The following is a 26,411-nucleotide window of genomic DNA, read 5'->3' on the forward strand; positions in this document are numbered from 1 at the left end:
GTGGACCACTGTGGCGAGTCCAGTCTCCATAGTTAATTTCTGCAATACTTACCAACATTTCCTCAGTAGCTTGCTGGCCAACTACGCTGCAAATATCTCCAAAATTGGCAGCACAGACCTGACAACAAAAGCATCACTGACATTTCAAAATATTACAGCGTTCTTTAAAAATAATCTTTTAAGTTTCACAGATCAATATGGTAACCACTAGAACCATGTATTCTTAAACAACAACAACAAAAATACCTTTCGAACATGAAACATTCTGCAATCACAGCACATCTCACAAAACCTAGGGAGGATAAGACGCTCTGTGATGTCCTTCCCAACCATGGGAGCCATTTTGCACATTATCTAAAATAAATAAGAACAAAACCACACTGAATATATCTTCAAACTAAGACTCTTCCAGTTTGCTAATTTATTAAAAGTATATAATTTAAGGGAATATAAAATATGACATAATTACACTACATACATCACAAAAAATTCATCTTATTTATCCAAGTTGAAGACAGAAAAACAGATGTTAACTACTACCATTAAAATCAACCGATAATTATTAAAGGTACAATAAACCCTGAGAAAATCCTAAAAATTGCATTTTTACCTAAAGTTTCAATCTTATTAATCATTTTGCCTAATAAATTTAAGATTAAAAAAAAAACAACAACCTACACATTTTCCCGATAAGAGAATAAATGGTGAGTTTTCAGAAGATTATCCACAAGAAGGATCTGGATTTAGTGTATCTGCATTGCTAAGAAAGGACTATACAGAAGCAGTCCTCATCTTGCAAAGTACCGTTTTCTCTGAAACTCACGCATGTGGGGACCACGTCCTTACTCTGCAAAGCCTGGGTTCCAAGGGAGACAAGGACACAGATCTGATATGTGTCACACATGATTCAGATAACACAGTTTTGGGCAAAGTGAGGATGAACCTTTTGAAAACCAGCCCAACGCATTTAAATATCTGCCCCCACGCAGTTAGAATATAAAGAAATCTGACTGTCGTCATTTATCTATTATATCTACTCCTGGCCCATGCAAATATGACAAGAAGCAAAGGCATCTGGTTGGAAAGAAAAGAAAACTCTATTCATAAATGCATGACTGTCTACAGACCAAATCCCAAGGAATCTACAAAGAAGCCACTGGAACAAATAAGTGAGTTTAGGAAGTCTGCAGGACATATGACAGAATAAAAAAAAAAATGTACTTCTATAAATTAGCAACGAATAACTGAAAATGTTTAAAAACAGCATCATTCACAACAGTGTTAAAAAAACATGAAATCTAACAAAACACACACATGCTCTGTCTACTGAAAACAACCAAACATTGATGAAATGAAGAAAAGACCTACATAAACGGAGATCTGCCCATGCATTGTTAGGCTGGCACCATCCCTATCAGAGCCCTGGCCTCCTCAGAGTGGCAGGTGACACTGACATCCCCCAATCCCCAAAGCAGTGTTGTTTCTTGACTCCAGACTGTTTCTAGGCATCTCCAAGCCTGAGTTAACGATCCAAAGATACACAGTATCACTGATCTAGCATAATTAAATTTCTTAGAATGAATTATTCCCAAAACAAACAACTGGGAAGGGAGGGAATGCCAAACATAACAAAGTTAACACAACCAATTGTGAGAGAATCACAGGTTTCACACTAGCGCTGGATATAGCCTTTTATTATAATTATAATGTTTTACTATTCTTAAAACCCGTCAAAAATTATAATAAAGCAAGTTAAACTCTGCTCAATATAAACCAACATTTATGCCAAAACTGATTTCCTTTTTATTGAGAAGCTTGTGAAATTGTAAAAAAAAATCAAGTTTTGGAACTTGACAGAGATAGTGCTTTGTACAACATTATGAATGTACTAAATGTTACTTAATTGTAAACTTTAAAATGGTTAATTTTATATTATGTGAATTTCACTTCAATAAAAATGGTATTACTGAAAAATATCTAAATTTATTAACAGATACCTGAGTATCTAAAAATAAAATAATGGAATTTCCAATGGAAAGGAACTAGAGAGAAAATCTAATTCACCCTACGAACGATCCAGAAGCACTATAAAATTATTTTTGGCGTAACTTTTTTCATATCAACAAAATGCAACTATATTAGGTTTAAATAGCAAACTCTCACTATCCAAATAGATTTGAATAAATTTTCAGATGGATTTATCACTTTTCTATTTCATTATAAGAATTCTTACTTTCTGAACTGAGGAACCGTAGATGTGAATTATAACAGATATTACTATATGTAATTCATACCCTATTTATGGTGGCTCTCAAATAATCAAAATATTTGCTAACCATGTCCAAAACACCAGAGAACTCACTATAATACTTGACTTTATTATGTGCATGACTTAATCTGTGTATTTTTCTAATAATAATTTATATCATATATTCCTTCCTGCAAAGACCATACTGTCAAGTACAGTAGCCAAGCAGCATCCCTCTTTTTCCTACTATGCTTACATGGTGCCTAGAAAAGTGCTCGACAGCAATTCAAGGAGCTCAAATGTTTCTTCATTCAATACAGGGTTTTTAAAATTCCACTGGTTATTTGTGCCATCTTATTTTTCCATTTTGATAATGAATTTACAGTTAACTTATTATTTTCTTGCTGTGTATCTTGCTTTCTCAGAGCCCAGTGATAGAGCCATCGAATTCCCAAGTGCGTCTGCACAGCATGGGGCCCCCAGAAAAGACACTTTTTCCCTTGGAAGCCTATGTCCCTTTCTAGCCCAGCATTACATTTCAAATGTAATGATTTGTGGCTACTCTGAGACCCAGTATGTGTCAACCCTACAACATGTAATGCAGCGTCATATTTAACAAGCGCCTCCTATCGGTCAAGCCAGTAACTAATTCTTGCTGAGCTCTGCTTACAGCCACAGCTTCTGTCTTCACGTCGTCATTGCTGTCGGGGGCGGTCAGCTCTACGAGGACGGGGCACACTTTGGTCTCCACATCAAACCGCTCAATTAACTCCTGCTCCAGCAGGGCCAGCAAGGCCGCCTGACTCGTTTTCCTGACCTAGGAAAAAACAGACACGTAAACCAAGTACACACACAGTGTAACAAAGCTTAACACCTGAATTTCACAAATCTGCGGACTCCTCACCCAACTAGAGGGCGTTCACAACTGGCAAAACCTTGCCAATAAAAATCTGTGGTTATTCTGCAAAGACAGAACTTGGCAGGTTGTGCTGTAACAGATGAAGTGGAACAGAAAAGCCATTCTTGGAAAAGAGGTCTCGAAGCGCCAACCTTTTTGAGGGCCGCCTGGGAGGGCAGCGGGTGAGCAGCAGCCACCAGGTGCTGTTTGTTGCTGTGACCTCCCAGACTCTCCACAGCCTCATTTTGAAAAACAGAACAACAAAGTCAAAGAGGAAGGAACATCCCAATGTGACCACCCAGTAGGCCGCCGGGAGTGCCCCAGACTACACCCATTTCTGTAAGAACGTGGGCAGGGCCCTCCTACCTGGTTATTCTGATCTGCGAGATATCTAACCACAATGGGTAGCAAGTACTTGGAAAACGCATACGGAATCGCAGGCCGGTTTTCTTGACAAAACAAGGCGATGTGAGGCACCTGCTCCATCAGCTCTGCTCTCACAGTTGGTTCTATGGAAATAAAAGAAAGGTGAGCTGAAGCATCCTCCCCAGAACCAGATCCTTGCCGGGCGGGGGAGTCCTCAGGAAATCTCTGGACTCTTCACCTCGCATCACATCATGAGTGCTTAGAAAATGCTCTGCAGCCTGCGATCCTTTTCACAGTCATGGCGAGGTCGACCCCATCCCAGATTCTGTCCTCAGAGCCTGCAATACTTCCTGTGAGGACCGGATCTGTTCACCTGAACTCACATTGACTATAACACGGCATCATCTTCAAACTCTGCTAGTTCAGAACCTCCAGGACAAGCCGTAACGACTGGGTCCTAATCTAAATGCAGCCAGCCAGTGGAGGGTTTACAGTTAGACTTAACTAAGATGATAAAGGGTCAGTGAATGCTAAAGGAAACCAACAGATTTAAAAAAACAAAAAAATCTGAAAAGACCCAAGTACATATGGCAAATTTAAATGTGACAGATATGGCATTTCAAAAAGATCAACTGTTCCATAGGTAACGGTAGGAAAGTCAGCAGGTTATATGAGAAAAAAAGGATAAGATTCCTATACTGCTCTCTCTACATAAATTCTAGGTGAATCAAAGTTCCAAATGTTGGGCTTCCCTGGTGGCACAGTGGTTGAGAGTCTGCCTGCCGATGCAGGGGACACGAGTTCGTGCCCCGGTCCAGGAACATCCCACGTGCCGCGGTGCGGCTGGGCCCGTGAGCCATGGCCGCTGAGCCTGCGTGTCTGGAGCCTGTGCTCCGCAACGGGAGAGGCCACAACAGTGAGAGGCCCGCGTACCGCAAAAAAAAAAAAAAAAGTTCCAAATGTTGTTTTCTTTTTTAAGATCAAAAGCACTAAAAGACAGGCCTTCCCTGGTGGCGCAGTGGTTAAGAATCTGCCTGCCAATGCAGGGGACACGGGTTCGAGCCCTGGTCCGGGAAGATCCCACATGTCATGGAGCAACTAAGCCCGTGTGCCACAACTACTGAGCCTGCTTGCCACAACTACTGAAGCCCACGTACCTAGAGCCCGTGCTCCACAAGGGAAGCCACCACAATGAGAAGTCCGAGCACCGCAACGAAGAGTAGCCCCTGCTCATCACAACTAGAGAAAGTCCGTGCACAACAACAAAGACCTAACTCAGCCAAAAATTAAAAAAAAATTTTTTTAAATGGCAAAGGATATGAATACTTAGTTCATTAAAAAAAAATGCTCATCTTTAAAAAAAAAAATAAAAGCACTAAAAGACAACATTGTAAAAAATGTTTAGGGAATTCCCTGACAGTCTAGTGGTTAGGGCTCCGCGCTTCCACTGCAGGGGGGCACGGGTTTGATCCCTGGTTGGGGAACTAAGATCCTGCAAGCTGTGGGGTGTGGCCAAAAAAAAAGTTGAATCTTGAGGTGGGAAGCCCTTTCAAGGCAAACAAAACCCCAAAATTAATTAAGACCAGCTACTTTCACTTTATAAAGACTTCCTTGTAGACAACAGATGTAGCTAACAGGAGTTCTGTATTTTGAACCATGTACAAAACATATACTCAAACAAAAGTAAACTTAAAAATGAAAAAAAAGGGGCTTCCCTGGTGGCACAGTGGTTGGGAGTCCGCCTGCCGATGCAGGGGACGCGGGTTCGTGTCCCGGTCCTGGAGTATCCCACATGCTGCGGAGCGGCTGGGCCTGTGAGCCATGGCTGCTGGGCCTGTGCGTCCGGAGCGTGTGCTCTGTAGCGGGAGAGGCCATGGCGGGGAGAGGCCCGCATACCGCAAAAAAAAAAAAAAAAAAAAGTGAAAAAAAAGGAGTTTGGGGTGGAGGAGAGGTAATATTAAAAATATTAAAGACTGCAACTTTCCCATATCTGATGGAGAGACAAGAATCCTCAAATTCATGGAAGTTCCCATCACAGTGGCTCTGACACCCCTCCGGCCCTTCCATTCCTCCCAAACTACTCCTAACAGTCAGAGGAATCTCCCAACCAGCCTTCCGTCACCCATCTTTTCCTCAAGTCAACCCACACTGCTGTGTTTCTGTTCTAAATCACAAACAAAGCAAACTCTCCGACTTGGCACAGTATAAATTTTTACAATCTGGCCCTCAACCACCTTATTTAAGTCTCATTCTTCTAAACCGTAGGCCCAGTAAACTCACTGTTGGCCAAACGGGCCGCTGTCCTGAGCTCCCCAAACCTCTACACCTGTCCTTTCCTCTCCCAAGCCCCCTCCTCCCCTCCCACCCCATCAAACCCAACTCAAATGCCACCAACTGTCCAAAGCGGGCCCCAACCCTCCCCGGTATAATTTACTGTTAGTATGTCGGTTGCATTCGTTAAACTGTTAATTTGATGACAGGGATTCTTACTCATCTCAGTAAGGCTCCAGCATTTAATCTAGAAACTGGCATACAGTATGCACTGTTTTCACATTTACTGAATGAATTCAGAGTGTAAATGTCAAGAGAGATATTTATCAGGAACTCAACAACTTGAGATATATTTTAAAACACATGTAGAATATATGTAAAGAACAGCACCGTAGTTGGTAAACAGGTGGAAGAAAACAAACACAAATTCCACCTTAAAGAATATCTACATCCCTATGAAAGGAATGAACACAATGGAATGCAACAGTGCCAAAATTTTAAGTTACATTGTTTATCTCTGCTAAATCTAAAAATAAATTGTAAGTAAAAATCATAATTGATGAGACCCTCCTAAAACCATTCTGGAACAAGCATATACATGAGCAATTATATACACAGAACATCATAAGATAGAAAATTAGGAAGCTTACTAATGTTTTTTTCTATAATAAAAAATATTTAAGGCTTACATAAATAGTAAACATATTCCCATAAAGTGAGTTGCTTACCAAAAGATGAGCTCATCTGAAAATTAAAGGATGAGAATTGTTGCCATGCCAAAAGTTTGATAAATTGAAAAAGAATACATTTTAATAAAGAGGTCATGGATTTAAGAAAAAAATTTTTATTTGATTTTTGAATCGTTTCTAAAATCAAATATAAAGATATGCTCAAAACAATATTAGGTAAAAATGGTAAATTTTATGTATGTTTTACCACCATAAAAAAAATTTTTTAAAAACGTAATAAACCGTATTCTAAGCCTCAAAACAAGTTTACCTCTTTCTTAAGCAGACTCTCCTCCTCTTTTCACTTTAGAGACAAACAGCCTTAGTTTTACAAGGGGTGATAAACATTTTTTATAAGTAAAAATGCATTTTATATATGCCAAAAAATTTACAGCCCACTCCATCCTTTTAATTTATTCAAAAATTTTTTTCAAAACAATTTATTAATTCTAAAATAGTATTAATGTACATGATGCAAAACAATGTTCTTAGTTTTTTCTTACAAGAAAATTTCAAAGTTAAACTAAATGGGCCTACTATAAAATGTTTGGATCTTAGTAACAGGTTTTTTTGTTTGTTTGTTTGTTTTTGCGGTACGCGGGCCTCTCACTGTTGTGGCCTCTCCCGTTGCGGAGCACAGGCTCCGGACGCGCAGGCTCAGCGGCCATGGCTCACGGGCCCAGCCGCTCCGCAGCATGTGGGATCCTCCCGGACCGGGGCACGAACCCGTGTGCCCTGCATCGGCAGGCGGACTCTCAACCACTGCGCCACCAGGGAAGCCCAGTAACAGGTTTTTATTTTCTTGTTACTGATGGGTCTGATAATTTACTTAGGAAATATTTCAAAGAAATCTCGCATTACACTAAGTTTTTCATTAGTTTTTAGAAACATAATTTAGTAAAAGAAACCTTTCTCTGCATAAATATATACCTGAATCATCAGCTAATCTGCTAATTCTTTCCAAAACAGCAATACAGTCTCTCTCATCATCACAGACTTCCCTCAGTGTGTCCAGCAGACTCCGGGCCACCATTTGTCTACACAGAAAAAGAAAATTATATGATGTTCAGTGGCATTAATAGTTAGTATTTAGAACTTTAAAAGGCAGAATCCATATAGTTTAAAAGAAAATTTTTCTTAATACATTTTGTAGCATATATGAAGTCCCTAATTTCCTAAGTGACAAATGCCAGTATGGATTTTATTTTAACAAGATGAGATTGATTATTTACCAAAATATGTTTCACCTTTACCTGATCTGACAAATTTCTAAGGTCACTGAAAATTTGTTTCAAGTAGCTACCTTCAATTATCATAAATATGGGAAAGTACAATCATTCTTCATTATATAAAATGTTATCTTTACATATTTTACTCAATGAGTTTTATACATCTGTACTCAAACAATTTTATTAACCAAGACTTTGAAATTTCCCCAAGAAGTCTGATACAGGTGGTCTGGGGGCCCTAGGTGGAGAAACAGTGCATTAGGGAGAGTGTGAGCGCTGGTCACTGCCGTGTCCCTCGCCCCTTGGCCTCCAGTCACCTGGCCCGCAGCAGACACACACCACCACCTGCTGCAGGAGGAACTGACGCCTCAGCAGTCACTTTAATGAACATTAAAATTATGCCTAACAGCAAAGAAGCAGTTTGTTTGTTTGTTTTGTTTTTGCCAAAAAGTCAAGAAGGAGTGCTGCCTGCTCACAGGACGGAGGAGTAAACGACTGTAAAGGCGGCCACGGCTGTGACCAGCAGTGAAGCTGGGTGACTCAGACCACGCAGTAATGACATCTACTTTCAACTGGATACTTCTGTTTACTGAAATTCATGCAATAAAAGCCACACTTGTGCTTCCACCTTAATGGAAAGCATACGCACATACCTGTTAAATACGTTCTCGCTCGCAGCATACTTGTCCAGTCTCCCCAGGGGCGTCAACATGTCATCTTGTGAGACGAAGTCCAGGGCTGAAGGTACAACAATCACATCAGACTCTGAGCTGCAGTCATCCACACCAACTATCAGAGACATCAGAAATACTCCTTGTAACACTGTCGCACTAAAAGGTACCCCCGCCTCTCTGAAACAGCACAAGGAAAACTGCCCTGTGTTGTTCTTGGAGTGGCACAAAAAGTCACGAGAGAATCTCAGAATCGGTTCAGAAACCACGACTGACTGACGGATGCTTCTTCTCCTTTTCTACAGATATGTTCTAACTGCCCCTAGAAGCACAGGGGTCAGTAGAAACTCAGTCTGGGGTGATCAAGGAACAGAGTGATCAGAAAAGAGTGATCACACAGACCTGAGAACTTACACGTTCAACCAGAACACTAACAACTTGTAAATAAATGAACTGTCAAACACTGACAGTTAATTCTGCAAGGCAGTCAGAGAACAACTCACATTATATACAGAACAAAGACAAGAATGACAGCAGTCATCTCATCAGAAAGAATGCCATATGAGAAGCCAGAGACAGAAGAGCAACACCTTTAAAGGAGTGAAAGAAAAAAAAAAAAAGTCAACCTACACCTCTATACCCAGTAAACAGAAATTGTTCAAACACAAAGGTGAAATAGAGACTTTTTCTGACATACAAAAGCTGACAAACATCGCCAGCAGCAGACCCACACTACAAGAAATACTAAGAAAATGATACCAGGTGGAGAGCTGGATCTTTACAAAGGAATGAAGACTAGCAGAAATGGTGAATAGGTGGGCAAACACAAAAGCCTCTTCTTATGTAAAAACATCTCTTTAGAAGATAATTAACTGTTTAAGGCAAAAGTATGTACTGTAAAATAAAGAAAAAAATGTATTGTGGGGTTTATAACATGTGTAGAAGTAAAATATATTTACAACAGCACAAAGGCAGAATAACAGGGAGGTATATTGTCCTAAAGTTCTTTTATACATATTACGTGAAAGTAGACAGTAATAAGTCAAAGGCACATACTAATTATAAACTCTACAGCAACTATTAAACACCAAAAAAAAACCCCACCCAAAACATATAGCTAGTAAGCCAATAAAGGCCCTAAAATGGAATCATAAAAAATACTGAACCCAAAAGAAGGCAGAAAAAGAGGATAAAAGGAAAAAGGAAAAGATGGGACAAACAGATGGGAAATAGCAAGAGAGAGGAAAACCAAACAATATCAATAATCACATTAAGTGCAAATGCTCTAAGTAGCCCCGCTTAAAGGCAGAGATTGTCAAACTGGATTAAAAATAACACCTAACATGAAAATAATTCCTTACATAGTACAGAAAAGTTTTAACACGTTATTCTGATCTACAGTTCATAGCGAAGTACCTTATATATTATGAATCAGAGCCGTAAGAACCACCCGGACACTCTCATTTGATCTATTTCCTCCTCTAAGACTGTGGAGCTGGCATGACCTCGAAGGCACCTTTATGCAGGCGCTAGGATTCTATGACTCTGACCAAACTGTTTCATCAGTCACACGCTTGTTAATCTTGAAGATAAACATTAATAGTACTGATTCAGGTCCATAAAAAGTCAGGGGCTTTTGGGAACAGTCCTAGAGCAGTGACAGTCGAACGTTGTCGTGTTTAAGACAAGCTTGGAGCACTTACCCTAAAATTCAGACCCCAGATCTCATATTCAGATCCTGGCTGTGCAGGTCTGGAGTGAGGCCCAGGAGCAATCATTTATAATAAATACCCGCAACTAGCTCAAATGCAGATTGCTGAACAACTGTATTCAAGAAACATATGCTGAGAGGGTTACAAACCATATTTTGCTTCCACTTACGTTACCACTCTACCCATTATGGTTGACAATTACTTCTGTACAAAAGGGAGTGTTCCACTCCAGCAGAGACACTGGGGACAAAGGTGCATTTCTATTTCCCAGAACTGCAGCCTCCTGCGAATAACTGTGGAGCCGTTTTGTCCTGAATCATCCTCTCCAAATTCAGGATTTCCTCATCAGCTCTTGATTGGACTGGGACTTTCCTGGTGGCGCAGTGGTTAAGAATCCACCAGTCAATGCAGGGGACACAGGTTTGAGCCCTGGTCCGGGAAGATCCCACATGCTGCGGAGCAGCTAAGCCCGTGTGCCACAACTACTGAGCCTGTGCTCTAGAGCCTGCGAGCCATAACTACTGAAGCCCACATGCCTAGAGCCCGTGTTCCACAACAAGAGAAGCCACCGCAATGAGGAGCCCTCGCACCGCAACGGAGAGTAGCCCCCGCTCGCCGCAACTAGAGAAAGCCCGCGCGCAGCAGCGAAGACCCAACACGCCAAAAATAAATTAATTAATTAAAAAAAATTCTTGATTGGATTAAATGGCTCTGCATTTCATATTTATGGAGGCAGCAAGGATGTGATTACCATGGCTACAGACTGCATACCTAAGTCTTACCCAGCCACCCTACAAATGCCTGCCACAGGTTACAAGAAGGAGTAACACAAAAATAATTCATAAAAACTATCACCACTAAGAAAGAAAAATCCTACAGCATAAATGATAGTACAGTCAATAACATCCTCAGATAAAAAAGACAAAACAGGGCTTCCCTGGTGGCGCAGTGGTTGAGAGTCCGCCTGCCAATGCAGGGGACGCGGGTTCGTGCCCCAGTCCGGGAGGATCCCACATGCCACGGAGCGGCTGGGCCTGCATGTCCGGAGCCTGAGCTCCACAAACGGGAGGGTCCACAATGGTGAGAGGCCCGTGTACAGCAAAAAAAAAAAAACAAAACAAAAAAACAAACAAACAAAACACAAAACAGAGGGAGTAAACACAGCTATACTGCTGCAAGACATATAGCTTATGCAAAGTAGTACATTAATTTTAAATAGATTATGGTAAATTAAAGATGCAAATTACAACCCTTAGGAGTTCTCTCTAAAACATGCAAGAAAGGATGGCTAGAAAGCCAACCGAGAGTTAAAATGGAATGCTAAAAAATACTGAGTTAACCCCAAAGAAAGTCACAAAAGGAGCAACAGAGAAAAAAAAAGACAAATAGAAATAAGCAACCAGATCAATAATTACATTACTTATAAATGGACTAAACATTTAGGTCAAAAGGTAGAGAATCCCAAACTAATAACAAGGTAACAACTATAGTTGTTACTCAGCTATAGTCTGTCTACCAGAAACACATTTTTAAAGTCAAAATTTCAACCCATGGGTTGAAAGAAAAGGATTACAAAAAGGAGAGAGATAAAACATGAAACAGTAAGCATAAGAAAGCCAGAGTGGCTATTTTATTACCAGACAAAATAGACGAAGACAAGGAGCATTACAGAAGATGAAGAGAGACCTTTCATCACCCGACCTGTGCCCCAGCGCCCCTCCTTTCTGGGTCACTAAGTTGATTCTGGATTCTTGGACGTTACAGCAGCAAGAGCCCCTTGCAGTGTTCACAGCTTTAAAAATCCAATTTCCTACACTGATGAAGTGAAGAAATCATGTCAGCTTTTAGTGTTATTTGAAATTTCAAAATGACTTAAAAGTAATGAAAACAATGATCACTTGAAATGTTTTTTCAAATTATATCTATGCTCCCCAAATTCCAGTGCTCCCTCTTCCCCTGTAAGTTTACTGTCTTGGGTAGCTGAAGGGGGACCAGGATGGAAAGGAAAAAGGAAGATGACCTAAAAGGTCAACATGAGACAGAATTCCTACACTTACGTAGGAAACCCTCATTTTTCAAAACTTAATATTTAGTTATAAAAGCTTCCATGAAGAAGGTAAATGACAAAAGTGTCAATGAAATCTTGTGTTTTTTAGTGAATTCTAACAGAATTCCTAACTGGAACAGAAACCTGGGATATGAACTGAAGTCTTATACTGAAGGGTTAGCCCATCTTGTCTCAAATCAGACTCAATAGATCCTACCAGTTCCAAATCAGGACAAGAATCAAATGTGTTACAATGCAAATTAAAGAGAACATCCAGAAAAACAGGACAAGAGAAAGAAATGATAAAACAAGGACATTTATCTTTGTTACTTGTAAAACTGAATCCCCCCCCCATCGCATGAAGGTAAGAGACCATGCAGCATAAGAGAGAGAGTCACCCCTGCATTTCAGGAAGGGCTCCATCCACTTTCCACTCCCCACACCAGCACCAGCTCCAGCAGAAACCCAGAGCCATAGAAACCAACATCCCATTCTTTTACATTTAAGGAAAACAGCATCTAAAATGTAAAAATTTTAAAGTTGGACCCATTTGAAATTTTAAAGATGATTATCACTACACAGTTATAGCGACAGTGATGTGAAAAGGGCAGAGGCTTTTTAAAGTTAAGACAGATTTGGGTCCAAATCTCATGTTCTGCTCCTTGTGAACTATGCATGTGGACTTAATGCAAGTAATTAATTAATTTGGCTCCATTTCCTCACATGTAAAATACCTGTTTGTTGTCAAGACTTTAAGACACACAGACAAAGCTAACATCTATAACGCACCTAACATGGTGTCAGGCTAGTACATCCATGTTCCCTCGAACCGGCAATTCATTTGTTTCTGATACAGAGAATCTCATCGTAGTTTCCCTGTGTTTTTAAATGTTTTCATTTATTTCATTCAATAAGTAGGACGGCACATCTACTGTTTAAGTGCCAGGCACTCAACAGGGAACACAGATATAAAAACTAGACAGAAATTGTATGCATGTATCTATGTACACACATGTGTATATATGTGTGTGCAAAGACACAGACAAAAATATGCTACTAAGAAAGATGCACGGTGTAAGAGTACATACACACAACGTGTGCCGTCCACTGTTACATTTCTAGGTCTGCCCTGGTGAGCAAGAGAAGGCTTCAAAGCCCAGCCAATTCTGGGAAGATACACTGAGGTTTGCCAAGCAGGACAGAGGGCGGAACAGGGCGTCCTAAGCCGAGAAGCCCAAAGACAGGGAGTCGAGGAAAACCAAGTCATGTCTAGAAAATGAGTAGTTGTTCAGGACACGTGGGGCACAGGGTTCACACAGAAGTGAGGCAGGAGGAGGAGGGGACGGTGACCAACCAAAATCAACTTAGCCTTCTAGTTTTTAACAGAGTAACATTATTACATTTTGCAAACTCCTCCCACCTGGCTGGAGAAATCGCACTGCCGCCCTGTAACTGGGACTGGCGCTTGAGATTTTCTAAGCAACAATGGAGTTAAATTCAACCATTATCTCCTTTGAGTGACAATTCCGGGCAGCGGAGATACTTATTCAACTATGTTATAATAAAATGTGATTTAAATGATCAATTATTAATTAAAACCATCTTTTTTTTTTTTAATTAAGAAAGAAGCAAAGATCGTGGTGTCTCTCCCAAGCCGAGCCGCCTGCTGGTCAGCACATGGCATTCTGAGAGCACCACCGCCAGCCTCGCCTCGCTCCCCTAACCATCATGGAAGCCCTTGGCCCCGCCAGGAGCACAACTTCTCACCTGAGGGATGCAATTCCAGCTCTGCCTGCATCAGCACCATGAGCCGCTGTCCTACTCCCCATCAACAAGGCTCAGGTATGCTCCACATTCGTGCTAATTTCATGCTCATTCAACAAGACTTCTGAGCCTACTCTTCTTAAAGCTTACACTTCTCTCAGACGTCCCAAACCTCTATTCCAAGTCCCCAGAACTACCTTCAAAAAATCACCTTCCATTCCTATCTTACTACCATACATGCATTTGATGCCAAGTCAGGAAAAAGAACGTGCCAGCGACCATGAGCACAGGAGCACGGGAAGAGCAGCGTGAGGGGTCACCTGTCCGCATACCTGCTTGAGGGCAGCGGGAGGGGGCGCAGAGGTGCTCAGCTGCTCTCACGCGCGCCTCAGAACAGCACCTCACCGCCCTGTCTAAACAGAGATTCTCCCACCACGGCCATAAACACCAAGCCCCTCACCGAGGACTCAACCAGAGAAACGACGTTCCCACACGGAGGGAAAGGAAAGGCTGGCTGCTGGCCCTGCACACGTGGCCGGGACCACACTTTACGGGCAACACAAGGTAATTAAGGGCCATTCTGACCACCTGGGCTTTTTCCTGAAACACTGAATCCAGAACTTAAGCCTGCTAGTCTCTAAAATGACTTTTCATCAGACTTCTTAAAGCTGTAGCTCACCTCCTCATCAAGACAAAAGCAATCTGTCCTATTTCTTTCACTCTTGTGACTCTTCTCAAAGATTGGCAATAATCTGCCAAAACTAGGGACAAGGCTGACTCCCCCATCCCAACACCCTCGTCTTAAATTCTCTTTTCTTGGATCTCTTGGAATATTTTCTCCCTTTCTAGACTATTCTTGCTTCTCTCTAACCCTTTTGTGTAGGTAGTTTCTTTCCCCCCACTTTGTCCTCCTATACACATTGTACACACACACACAACCCTCCTCCCCTCGATAAGCCACAGCTTCCACTACCATTCACAGTGCAGAGGACCCCAAAGTTCTCCTGCTCTGACCCCCACGGCCGGGTTTGCAGGTACTTCAGAGTCTGCACCTCCATGTCACGTGTGTTCTGAAAACCAAACTGTCCAAACCAACCTTGTAAAAAATCAGCTCTTCCTCATGACTTTCTGATTACCACCATTTTCCCCAGTAACCTGCAGTTCTCAAACTTGAGGCCTTCCGTTACTCTGTAAGGCACTTTTCTTGCCGCCACATCTGATCAGTCGCTAAGAACTAGAAATTCTACTTCTATGAAGTACTCTGTATTCCCACACCTCTCAGTTTCCAATACCCTAATTCAGAGGCTCTGATATCGTCTGCTTAGAGCAAACTGGGGTATTTGAACCCCATAAGGTACATGAAGCTTTCCCAAGGAATAAATCAAGCCGATAACTCCAAGGGCTATACCAGACCCCAACCTCCAGGAGTACTCCATCACAAAAATGTGCCTGGGCTGTGGATCGAAGACTTTCCCTTCACAACCTCCCACCTCCCGTGACCTCAAGGCTGCAGTGCTGCACTGCCCCCATGCAGAAAAGCCTCCACTGCAAAGCAAAGGGATCCTCTGCAACACTGATGAAGTGTTAAGAGTTCAACTCTCTAAAGGCTGTAATATATACTTTTACAAGTCAGGTATTCATTCTTCAACCCTTTGCTTTCAAAAAAATTGAAAGACCGATAGCTCATTAAAAGTAATTTTAAAATTTTTGACACATAGGTTGGAAGCAGTTCAAGGAAAGTAGTGGCATCGCTAGTAAAACCCTTTCCATCCACTTATCTATGTCAACAAAATTTCTCTGGGCTTATAGCTCTTACAATAAAAAGTAGAAATTGATGCTAAATACTGTCTTATTCTAGCAATAAATTATATTCACCCATGAATACATGTTACTTTTTAAAAGCTCCATCCATTTTATTAACAGACACCTATTTAATAAAATTTTGTTTACCAAGTGTTTATCATAATTTGCAATACATTCTGGTTGATCAACTGAGTATTAATAAAGAAAACAAAGTTTTAAAGTTTTTTTATGGCCACAGGAAATTAAAAATTTCAATTTCTCCTTATATCTTTGGTGCAAAGAAACGTGATAGGGTGATCAATAAAACTTGCAAGCATAAAAATATATTAAGGTAAAATTTTGTGCAGGAAATAGAAAGATCAAGGAGAAAAAAAGAACAATGTAAAATTCCCAATTTAAAGTTTATTCTTGAATTTTTGAAAATGGATGAGAGTGTGAAGTGCTACATTTAGATTCCATTTTTAAAAGTGATTATGACAGTTTCATTTTGAAAATACCTTTAAACTTGAAAATGTCTGAGAGAAAATTTCTGAGATTAGTTTAGAAGGTATCCAGTCATTAAGTGTGAAGGCCACTGCTCTCGACTATCACGACGGTCAATCCACTTACTCCAGTCTCCTCAGCCTAACCCGGTTTGCAAATCAGAACCACTTCCACCTTCCGAAAGCCCGCCCCCTCCCCTCCCCCACCCGTCTGGATGAAGGTACCGCTCTCCCACCGTAATCCAAGGGCCCCCTGATCTGCCCCCACAAACCCCGCACACAGCCTGGGAGGGGGGCCGTTTTCTGCAGGTGCCTCACACTTTTCCACCTGCTCCACGTCTGCCCTCTTTACCATCTCAGCTTACACTCACCCAGGAAGTTATTTCCTACTCTTTCTGATGAAGAGCTCTTCCTCCTACGAACTCCCCACAGCCTTGGGGGCCTGCGCTTTACTCCACCAGCAATCGCAGCGTTTTATTTTTTCTTCTTTATTTTTTTGTTCCCCCACCCCCAACCCGGCAACCGAAACACAGGTAAAGTCCCAGAAGACGAAGCCTGTCTTGCTAATCTTTTTATTACCTGAACAAACAAACAAACACCAAAAATGGGGTCTAATGCTTCTCCAGAAGAATGCCTATTCATTAACATTTGTTAATGAGAAGGTAGTCCACAGAGACACCTGCGGAGACAAGGGTCTTTTAATAGCACTTAATCCTCCCCTAAGACACTCACAGACCATTAGCATATTAGCACCTTTGAGAAGTACTACACCCAAGAGAACTGATTAATTTGTACAACTTAACTTTCACCAAGCTTGATGAAAACATCCTTCTATTCTCCACACAGCCTCTAGGAATAGCCACTAAAACAGAAAAAAGCTGATGATCTGTCCTCCTTCAATCTTTCCCTTGATAATGCTAAGGCCACAATAAACTTGCCGAATTTTTGTTTGTTTCCCAAGTCCTTTACATCTTAGAAAATGAAAGATAACGAGACACACCATACAGATTTAATCATTTATAAGAGTTACCTCAACATTTGGGGCTTTAAATATTTTAACAAATAAACCAACAAACAGGAAAGGCAAGCTCTTCTGAAAAGCAGAAAGCCAGCAAGGAAATGTAACTGATTCAGGTAAGAATCATCTACACACGCTAATACTAACGGGTGAATGTTTGCCTGGGAATGGGATATCCCCCACCATCAAGTCACTTCTCTTACCAACTTTTGATACAGAAAAAAAAAAAAAAAAGAGAGAATCTTTAAGTGGAGAAACCTGGTAGACATCACACCTTAACCAAGCTGTTAAAATCAAATCCCCACCACCAACGATGGAGAACTGACATCAGGTGCCTTTTGAGATGAAGCACTGAGAAAATCACGGAATTACTTACATAGCATCTCTGCACACACACAAAGAGGAAGGGAGGGAGAAAGGAGCATAACCTGAATTAAATCACGAGGAAACAGATAAAACCAAGCTGACTCTTCAAAACTACCAACATCATGAAAGATAAAGGCTGAGAAATTGTTCCAAACTAAAGAGACATGACAACTAAATGCAATGGCAGGAGCCTGGATTGGCAAGATAGTTGCTATAAAGGACATTATTGGACAATCGCTGAAATCTGGGAATGAGCTACGTATTACATAGCTGATTTGTATCAATGTTACACTTTCTGAATTTGAGTGATTATGAGAGCCTGGCCTTGCTCTTAGGAGATACAGGCTAATGGTCAGGTCTACAACTTCTTAAAAAGGTGCAACAAAGAAATTAAGATTAACCTATACATTACACTGTGTGTCTGTAATTATAATCGTATAGAGAAAACAAAGAGCAAACTGCCAAAATGTTAACAATGTTGAATGGAGGTGAAGAGTTTGGGGAATTAACTATAACACCTGTGCAACCTTTGTGTAAGTCGGAAAATTCTCAAAGTAACAATTGAATTTGAAAACAAATCATTTCATTATTTTACCGCAAGTTACAATACGTTTTATGGCCTTATTCAGCTTGGCCAGAAAATCACAATTCATCTCAGCAACTATATACTGAAGGCCTACTGTGTGCTGGGCTCTCTGCTATGGGTAAAGAATAAAAATGTTCCAGATATATATCCTCAAGCAACAGGTATGTCAAGTTTCAATGTGTGACAATATGCTTATCAGAAATCCTTTCTTCAAATATATTAAAAGTTTACTAAATTCTTAGAAATGATTTTTACTAGTAAATAAGTATAAATTTGTCCTAGAGCATATTTAATTTCACAACTGAATTTAAGCAGGAATAATGTGCTAAAGTTTACTCTATGAATATTTCAAAAAACATTTCCCTAAAGTATATATGCACATAAAAGAGGAAGGGGCATGTTTATCTACTTTCAAATTAGGTACCAAGATCACGTTTTCTATACAGCATTCTACTGGTCAGAGATGCAGCACATCAGAGCGTTTGCAGGTGTGGACTCCCATACATTATAGATGTGGTGTTTGTTTCTCCAGTGTGCAAACATTTTCCTTGCAGTCCTATTAACCCAATTGCTTTGGTTAGTAATCCTTTTTTCTGTACATAATCCAAACATAAAACTTGAGCTAATCCAGGTCCAAGTAATCACCAGTCCCCATAAATGAGGTACTTGAATTTATCTAAAGTCTTGAGGTTTTATTTCTACCAAAAACTAATTTGATAGATTTAAATGTGAAAATAATCTCTATCAAATCTGACTTTGAATACAACTTCAAAGCAGTATATAAATTTAAATATAAATTCAGCAATAAGATTTCGGACTGACCACTTCAGTAATCAGGTAGTGCCAGGATCAGACATGTCAGATCACGCCAATGTTCTTGCCCACTTTTGCTCCAATGACTGACTCCCTTATATACGAGTGTTTTAAAACACAAAGAAAAAGGGTATATTGTGCTTCCAACATTCCCATGGCAGGCACTACCTGGACAAAAATGATTTTACCCACCAAATACTTGGAACATGCTATGACCTTCCCATCGCCCAGAACCTCTAGGAGGTTAGATAACTAAATAAGGGACAAATTAAGGTAGGTCAAAACTGGAAAGCAGGAAGAGTACAGTAATAAAGAGTAATAAAGTAATAAAGACTGTGTCAGCCAGGTCTCGATGTAACCCAACACTTGCAAGGGAGGTGACTGAGCAAATTACTTAACTGCTCAGATAAGCCTCATCAGGTACCACTTCTGTAAATTTGTGGGGCTACACACCTCACCGGGGAATAGCGTCAGCAAGATTACAGCACAACACCCAATACACAGTATGACAACACGTGGTAATTTTTTTTTTTTTTGCAGTATGCAGGCCTCTCACTGCTGCGGCCTCTCCCGTCGCGGAGCACAGGCTCCGGACGCGCAGGCTCAGCGGCCGTGGCTCACGGGCCCAGCCACTCCGCGGCATGTAGGACCCTCCCGGACCGGGGCACGAACCCGTGTCCGCTGCATCGGCAGGCAAACTCTTAACTACTGTGCCACCAGGGAAGCCCAACACGTGGTAATTTTAAAAATGAACAAAATCCAGAAATTTCTCCCACTTCCCTTCTGCAGCAAGTTAAAGAACTATGTGAGAGGATATCTGAGGAAAAAACTTTAAAACCTACAAGGTCTGAATAGTATTCTACCCTCTGCCACCAAGCCGCGTGTGCAAGACCTTGGGCCCAAACTTTCTCATGCTTAAAATGAGAAGGATGAATATATAGTCTGTCCTCTAGCTCTTGATTTCTGTAATTCTGGAATCATTGGCTCACGACAGGCATAGCACAATTCAAATTTTTAAAGTTTATGTGATTCTCTGGATTATACAGCAAACCAATTTAAAATATAAAATTCAACTTTTGTTTACCAATATTCTTGTTACCATTAAGGCTGACCCCAAATGGTGAAACGTGCTTATTAGCATGATAAAAAACAAGCAATATGTTGCTTCTTTTAATCTGGTGATCAATATTAAGATGAAAGTGAATTTAGTGATTATACAGGTGGGCTTTGTTACAGTAGAACCAGCAAGAAAATGTCTCAAGAATGTAATCATTTAAATTTTCATAAACTACCATACCTCACCATAATCTCAGATGTTCTTCTGTTCGCGGATTACAACATCACATTGCAGGTATATGCCTTGTGAGATATTTAGAGTTAAAATAAATGACACTGGGATGTCTTTAAAGTACTCTAGCTGCCTCCTCCCAACCCCTACCCACAAAAGTTCAGATGTTAAAGGAGAGTAAGTAAAAGGTGGGTGTAGGATGGCTCATTTGCTTTTGTGTATTTTCGAAATTTCCCATTTAAAAAGTGAACCGGGCTTCCCTGGTGGCGCAGTGGTTGAGAGTCCGCCTGCCGATGCAGGGGACACGGGTTCGTGCCCCGGTCCGGGAAGATCCCACATACCGCGGAGCGGCTGGGCCCGTGAGCCATGGCCGCTGAGCCTGCGCGTCCGGAGCCTGTGCTCCGCAACGGGAGAGGCCACAACAGTGAGAGGCCTGCGTACCGCAAAAAAAAAAAAAAAAAAAAGAACAGTATTTACCTTAAAAAATCAATGTAGTGCATAATATTAAAAAACTAAAAAAGAAAAATATCATGAATGCAGAAAAGCATTTGACAAAATCCAACATTCATTCCTAATTTCAAAAAAGGTCTCAGGAAACCCAGGGGACTTTTCTCAACCTCATAAAGGGCATCTGTGAAAAAAATAATAAATTGAACAGCGAAATTCAAACTTCCACGCTTCAAAATACACTGTTAGGACAATGAAAAGAAAGTCAAGGGATGGAAAATAATATTTGCAAATCCCATATCTGAGAAAGGACCTGAATTCGGAATATACAAAGAACTCTCAGAACATAGTAAGAAAACAACCCAATAAAAAAAGATTTGGACACTTCACCAAAGAAGATATACAGATGCTAAATGAGCACATAAAAAGATGAGCATTATCAGACTTTAAGGAAATGCAAATTCAAACTGCAAAGAAAAACACACTTAAGAGACTAAAGTGCCCGGCAAGGGTGTGCGGCACCTTGGACTCACACAGGCTGGTCGGGGCGGGAAGCCGTACAGCCACTTTGGAAAACAGTCTGGCAGGTTATCTGCCCGAGAGAAGGGAATGTTACATCCACACAGAGACTTGCACCTGAGAGAGCCGTGACGGCGAAGAACTGAAAGCAGTCCAAAAGCCTAGCAACATCTTAAAGACAGAACACCTGAGAGAAGTGATGCAAACTTGCTCAAGATGATACAGTGAATAAATGGCCTGAACCTGGCTCTAAGTTTATGAAGCCCAGCGCTCTTCCCCCTTCACTGAACTATACCGGGACATATTCCAGAAGCGCAGCACGATCAATGCTCAAATACTAACCAAACTGGTACCAATTAGGCCAGAAAAGGAGTCTGCTCCTAGGTCTGGGGAGAAAGGGAGCTAAGAAGACTGACTTGTAAGGAGAGAGTTGGGGACGGGCGTGGGGAAGTGGCCTCGGGGGACCTGCAAGCTGGGAGACTGTGCAAAAGTCCCCTCCTACAAGTTCTAGGGAGCACTGGCCTCTTCACCACCTTCACCAAAGTTGCAGAGGTGTGTCACCCGCTCTTCTTCCCAAAACATTAAATCAGGTTTACTTTCAGATCCAAGTTAAAAGCAAAACAACACCCCAATTCAAGCACATAAACTGCCCACCCTCTCATGTAGCTGATGGCAAAAATTCTGTCATCAAGACAGAACAATGAAAAATTCCAAAACATAAGGCAAACACAGGGGTGAAGTAACAGTAGTTTAATAAACAAATATAAAATCTTTGTTTTGATGAGAGGAGGAAATGAGGCCAAAGGACCAGAAATATATAAACCAGTGATCAACACGTGGCAGACTAAGAACTCCACCCAGCAAGGGCTTGTTCTCTCTCACAGGTAGAAGAATAAAAACCTATGCATTTAGGTGTTGGGTCCCCCACGCCCCGGTCCTACAGCTACAAGCCCAAGCGGCTGACACGCACGGTTACAGAGAACAAAGAGTACTCTCCCATTTTTTTCTTTTTTTTAGAAATTCTGTATGGGGAATTATGACCCAAGGCATCATTAACTGATTCTGTATGCATGTGGGTACCACTAAACCATTTTTAAGCACCTTTTCTAAGACACCAACCATATTATCTCTAAACAAAGACTTCTCCTGTCCAGTCTTGCTGGTAGCAATCAAAACATGCTACAAGTCTCATGACTTGCTCTCCCAAATCCCTATTTAACAACACTTCTAAATATTATGATTTTCAAGGGCACCTTCCTCAGGTTTTCGACCGACTCCCTGGCCACCACAGGACACAGCCCCAACCTTTCACTCCTCGCTTCCCCAGGTGGCGAGACTCTAAGAAGCTTATCAAACCCAGTTTTCAGAAACAGTCGAGGGCCCAGAGGCTCTGGACGGAGTTTAGTCTAGGTAGTTACACCCCATTAGTTCTGGATACATCGTTAATTCACTGTTTCAAACCTGAAAAACAGTATCACGTAACAGGACTCCAAAACTTTAACAGGAAAAATTCTGTGCTGTGTCATATTCCAGAACACAGCTCCAAAAGCCCTTCAGCAGCATGCTAGTCACAGCTGAGAGAGGTTAACATAAAGACTTACACCTGAGCCTCATTTGAATCCCCTCCCTCTAGGTTAAATTAAACCTCAGGCAGCATGCTAGATTCATCTTCAAGGGTATTTATTCTAAGCACAGGTTCAAACAAATCGCCTACGCAAGCTGGGGCAGCTCGATGGTGTAAATTGGGCAATCTAAGAAAAAACAGTGTTTAAAATACAATATTTAGAATCAGGAGGCCTGGCTTAAAATTCTGGTTGGTACTTAGGAATTTTGTCCCCTGAGAGAATGATTTAGTCCCTCCGCATATCAGCTGACTTATTTATTAGTATCGGCACACCAGAGCCTACACGTCCCATGGCTACTGGGAAGAACCACCCGCATACAAAAGCTACAGCAAACCAGTAAGCGTTACATCATCTTTCTTTTAAAATAATCTTCTTCAACATATTACTGACAGAAATTTAAATTTTAATCTAACTCCTGTGAAATTATTTTTACAAACGTTAACTCACCAAATCCTACTGTATCTTAAGTCCCATCTCACCTATCCTAGAAATATAGCAACTTCAATGTACATCAAAATTGCATCTGTGAAGAACCGACAGTAGAAATTTGAAACTCTTTCTCTGAAAGTCTATCCAGAATTCTGCACTGACTTCCATCATTCCAGGCACAGGAAGGGTTCACCCAACTCGGAAGTTGCTCTGCTTTCACTCTGAAATTCAAAGTGTGTTTCATTGGACAGTATTGGAAGCATCCCTTTTAACCAAAAACAAACTTAGTTTTTCAATGCATTATTCTCCTAAACTTAATTTTTTTTTCTAAACTTAATTTTAATAGTACCTTACGATGATGATATTTACTTATCTTTATGACCTTTTGAGATGTACATACAAGGCGCCATTTTTCACACATTAGGATTTTGTTTCTTTTTCTCCAAGGGTTACCAGTCAAGTCCATCTCTGTCCAACCCTTTTCCAGTTCTACCCACTTTTCTACTGATTCTACACAGAGACTTGGGGGCTTAAAACGAAACAAATCAAATTAACGACCTGAGAGCCTCATCTCAGGGTCTGGCAATGCCCCCCCTTTCAAGATCTGGACCCCACCCAGGGCCTCCCCCCGGCACCCCAGCTTCTCATCACTTGTAGAATAGTATTTACTCTCTCTTCCGTCTTAGTCTAGGTTCTGCACTTAGGAAAGGTGACCAAGAATATAGAGCAGGAGCAAAGAACAACGTCTTCCCCTCTCAAAGGCTGACTCAGCCCTGGCCTGGCTGGAAGGGGCAGGTCTGGAGGCGGCCTCCACCAGCGCTGCCCAAGACAGAAGACCGGGCTCAGGAGACACAGCCCAGTTGTGCGGGCAGCCCAAGCCCCTCTCTAACGTCTCTGGTCCTCTCCCTTCTCCAGGATGTGCAGAGCCTCTCCATTCCCTGCCCGTCCATCTCGCCCTGGACCAAGGTCCCACCGCCAGGTTCCCCTCTCACCCTTCCTCCCTTCAAAACAGATGCCGAGTGGTCCTTCAGCTGGCCATATGTTCCAAGATCCCTTGTTCCTGAATATTCTGGGTAAAGGTTATCACCTGTAGAAACTATAGCAACTAAGAAAATAAGCAATTATTCTAACAACGACTTCAACCAAATTATAAATATGCAAATAAACTGTGCCTTCAAAGGTCGAAGATTTTATCCTAAATTAAAACACACTGGACAATACTGTAAATCAACTATACTTCAGTGAAAAAAAAACCCACACTGCGAATGAACTGGACCTTAAAAAAAGTTAACTGCAAGCATTAGCAGCAACTGTAAATATGTAAATTCTGTGGTGTAATGGTCGACATCAGTATTCCCTTCCCTCAACTTTCCTTCCAGCTTCCCTCACTCTTTACTCATAACAACAACACATAATAGTCACTATTTCCCTGCTACTATTCTAAGTGCTTTACATGCATTAACTTATGTAAGGCTCTAAACAACTCTATGAGGCAGGTAATATTAATTACAGCTGTTTACAAATGACAACACTTAGACACAGAAAAGTTCAATTGAGCTGCAGGAGTCCATCCAAAGTGACAACGCCAAGAACGGAACAAAGCAGTTCAGCTCCTGAGTCTTGTCTATTAACAACTGTGCTAGGATGCTTCTGACACCTTCATTGTCACACTTACATTAAAACTGCTTGTAAACCACTAGAGGGCACGGATTGTGACCATCCTTCACACTGCTCTATCCTCAGTACCAAGCAGAAGTCTGGAGGGTCCTGAGAAATCACTGTTGAGTTCTGCACAGGTAGGCTGCCCCTTCTAGACTGTGCCCCTTAAGGGTGAAGGGCCAAAGTACAGCTCATCCTTTAAGCTTTAAGTGTGCAATGGCACCTAAGTGACAATAAATGAATGATGGTCCGCGACACCTGCTGAAGGAAAGCGTCTTCTATCTGCAAAGCCTTGAACCTAAATACAAGCCTGAGAAGCCCCGGTGTGGAGACAGTCACCTCTCCAAACCTCTCCATTCTAACTTTGCAGAAAATCAAGCGCTGCCTTAACTAACATTTCAAACTTACCCGTAGGCAGCCCAGAGTCCTACGGTACAACGTTAGGGAAATGCAAGTGCTGTCCTTCACTACATGTGCACTGCTACCTTAACAGAGAGTTTTACTGAAAAAACATAAACCCAGACTTCGCAAAAGATAAGTTTACATATAGTTAATTCACTTTCGAAATACTTCTTTTTAGAGACTCCTAAAGAGTAAATTCCCCTCACTTCACTCAAAACCCCCAGTAATTTAAAAATTAAGCTTCATGTGGGCACGAGAAACCACATTAGACATGCTAAGGATTAACTCCACGGCATTTACAAGAGCAATTTCAAAGCGCAGCTACCTCGGAATTCCCGACTTGGATGATATTAGGGTCAGTGAGTCTCAGCACCGGGCGGGCTCTCCCCTAAGCCCCACACACGTCCCTCCCGGGTCACCACTTCAACTCGAAGGCAATTTCCAAATTATCTTCCGATCTCGGAAGAGCACATACGAGAGAGACACTTCCTTTCTGACACTCCTCCAGGAACAATGTCAAACTTTCTGCTTTTCTTGAAGCAAAAGACCAAGCCCTGAAAACTTCACTGTCGCCGGGAAAGCCGAGATGTGAAGATGCAGGAAGGCCCGGCTGAGTCGCCAACATTTGCGCCGAAGAAAGACAGTCGGTGAAGCCGGACCATCCCGCCCAGGCCGCCCCTTCTGCCTCCGCGGCCACGGACCCCGGATCCCGGACCCCGGGACGGCGCGGCGCTAGGGCGGCCTCGGGAAGGTTCCGTGCGGCGGGCGGCGACCCGCCCGCGGCCCCCGTCCCCGCCGAGGCGCCGGGAACCAACGGCCGCGCTCCCGCTTCCGCCGCCGGGGCTCCGCCCGAACGGCCGCCGGCCGCCCGCGAGACCGCGCCGAGGCCTTGGGCGCCCGCCGCCCTTCCTCCCGCCCGGCCCGGGCCCGGCCGCTCACTCACATCCGTCCGCGTCCTCCGGCAGGTCCTCCTGCAGCAGCGTCAGGTCTGCGCCGAAGGAGACAAGAAAGGCCGTGAGCCCGCCGCCCGCCTCCCGCCG

The 26,411-nt window shown here is 42.0% G+C and overlaps 1 protein-coding gene across 5 annotated transcripts in view; it reads right to left on the reverse strand.

Annotated features, from left to right (window-relative positions):
• Positions 1-26,411, reverse strand: part of PPP4R1 (protein phosphatase 4 regulatory subunit 1) — a 65,597-nt gene that overhangs the window by 37,182 nt on the left and 2,004 nt on the right. For 2 of the 5 annotated variants that reach the window (XR_003793127.1, XM_029220514.1), the window contains exons 1-7: positions 26,315-26,360; positions 8,394-8,529; positions 7,442-7,548; positions 3,513-3,655; positions 2,919-3,065; positions 247-354; positions 53-118 (exon numbers count right to left, since the gene is read on the reverse strand). Coding sequence is in view for 4 of the 5 variants with exons in the window: in XM_029220514.1 (XP_029076347.1) it covers positions 53-118; positions 247-354; positions 2,919-3,065; positions 3,513-3,655; positions 7,442-7,548; positions 8,394-8,452 (630 nt within the window). In the remaining variant the exon portion in view is untranslated. Of the gene's footprint in view, positions 1-52; positions 119-246; positions 355-1,368; positions 1,625-2,918; positions 3,066-3,512; positions 3,656-7,441; positions 7,549-8,393; positions 8,530-26,314; positions 26,361-26,411 lie in introns of those variants that run through there. The other 3 variants (XM_029220523.1, XM_029220538.1, XM_029220550.1) reach the window with 3 other exon arrangements.

The sequence above is a fragment of the Monodon monoceros genome, unplaced genomic scaffold (assembly GCF_005190385.1).
Source record: "Monodon monoceros isolate NGI ecotype Baffin Bay Population unplaced genomic scaffold, NGI_Narwhal_1 Super_Scaffold_1, whole genome shotgun sequence".
NCBI classification, from domain to species: domain Eukaryota; kingdom Metazoa; phylum Chordata; class Mammalia; order Artiodactyla; family Monodontidae; genus Monodon; species Monodon monoceros.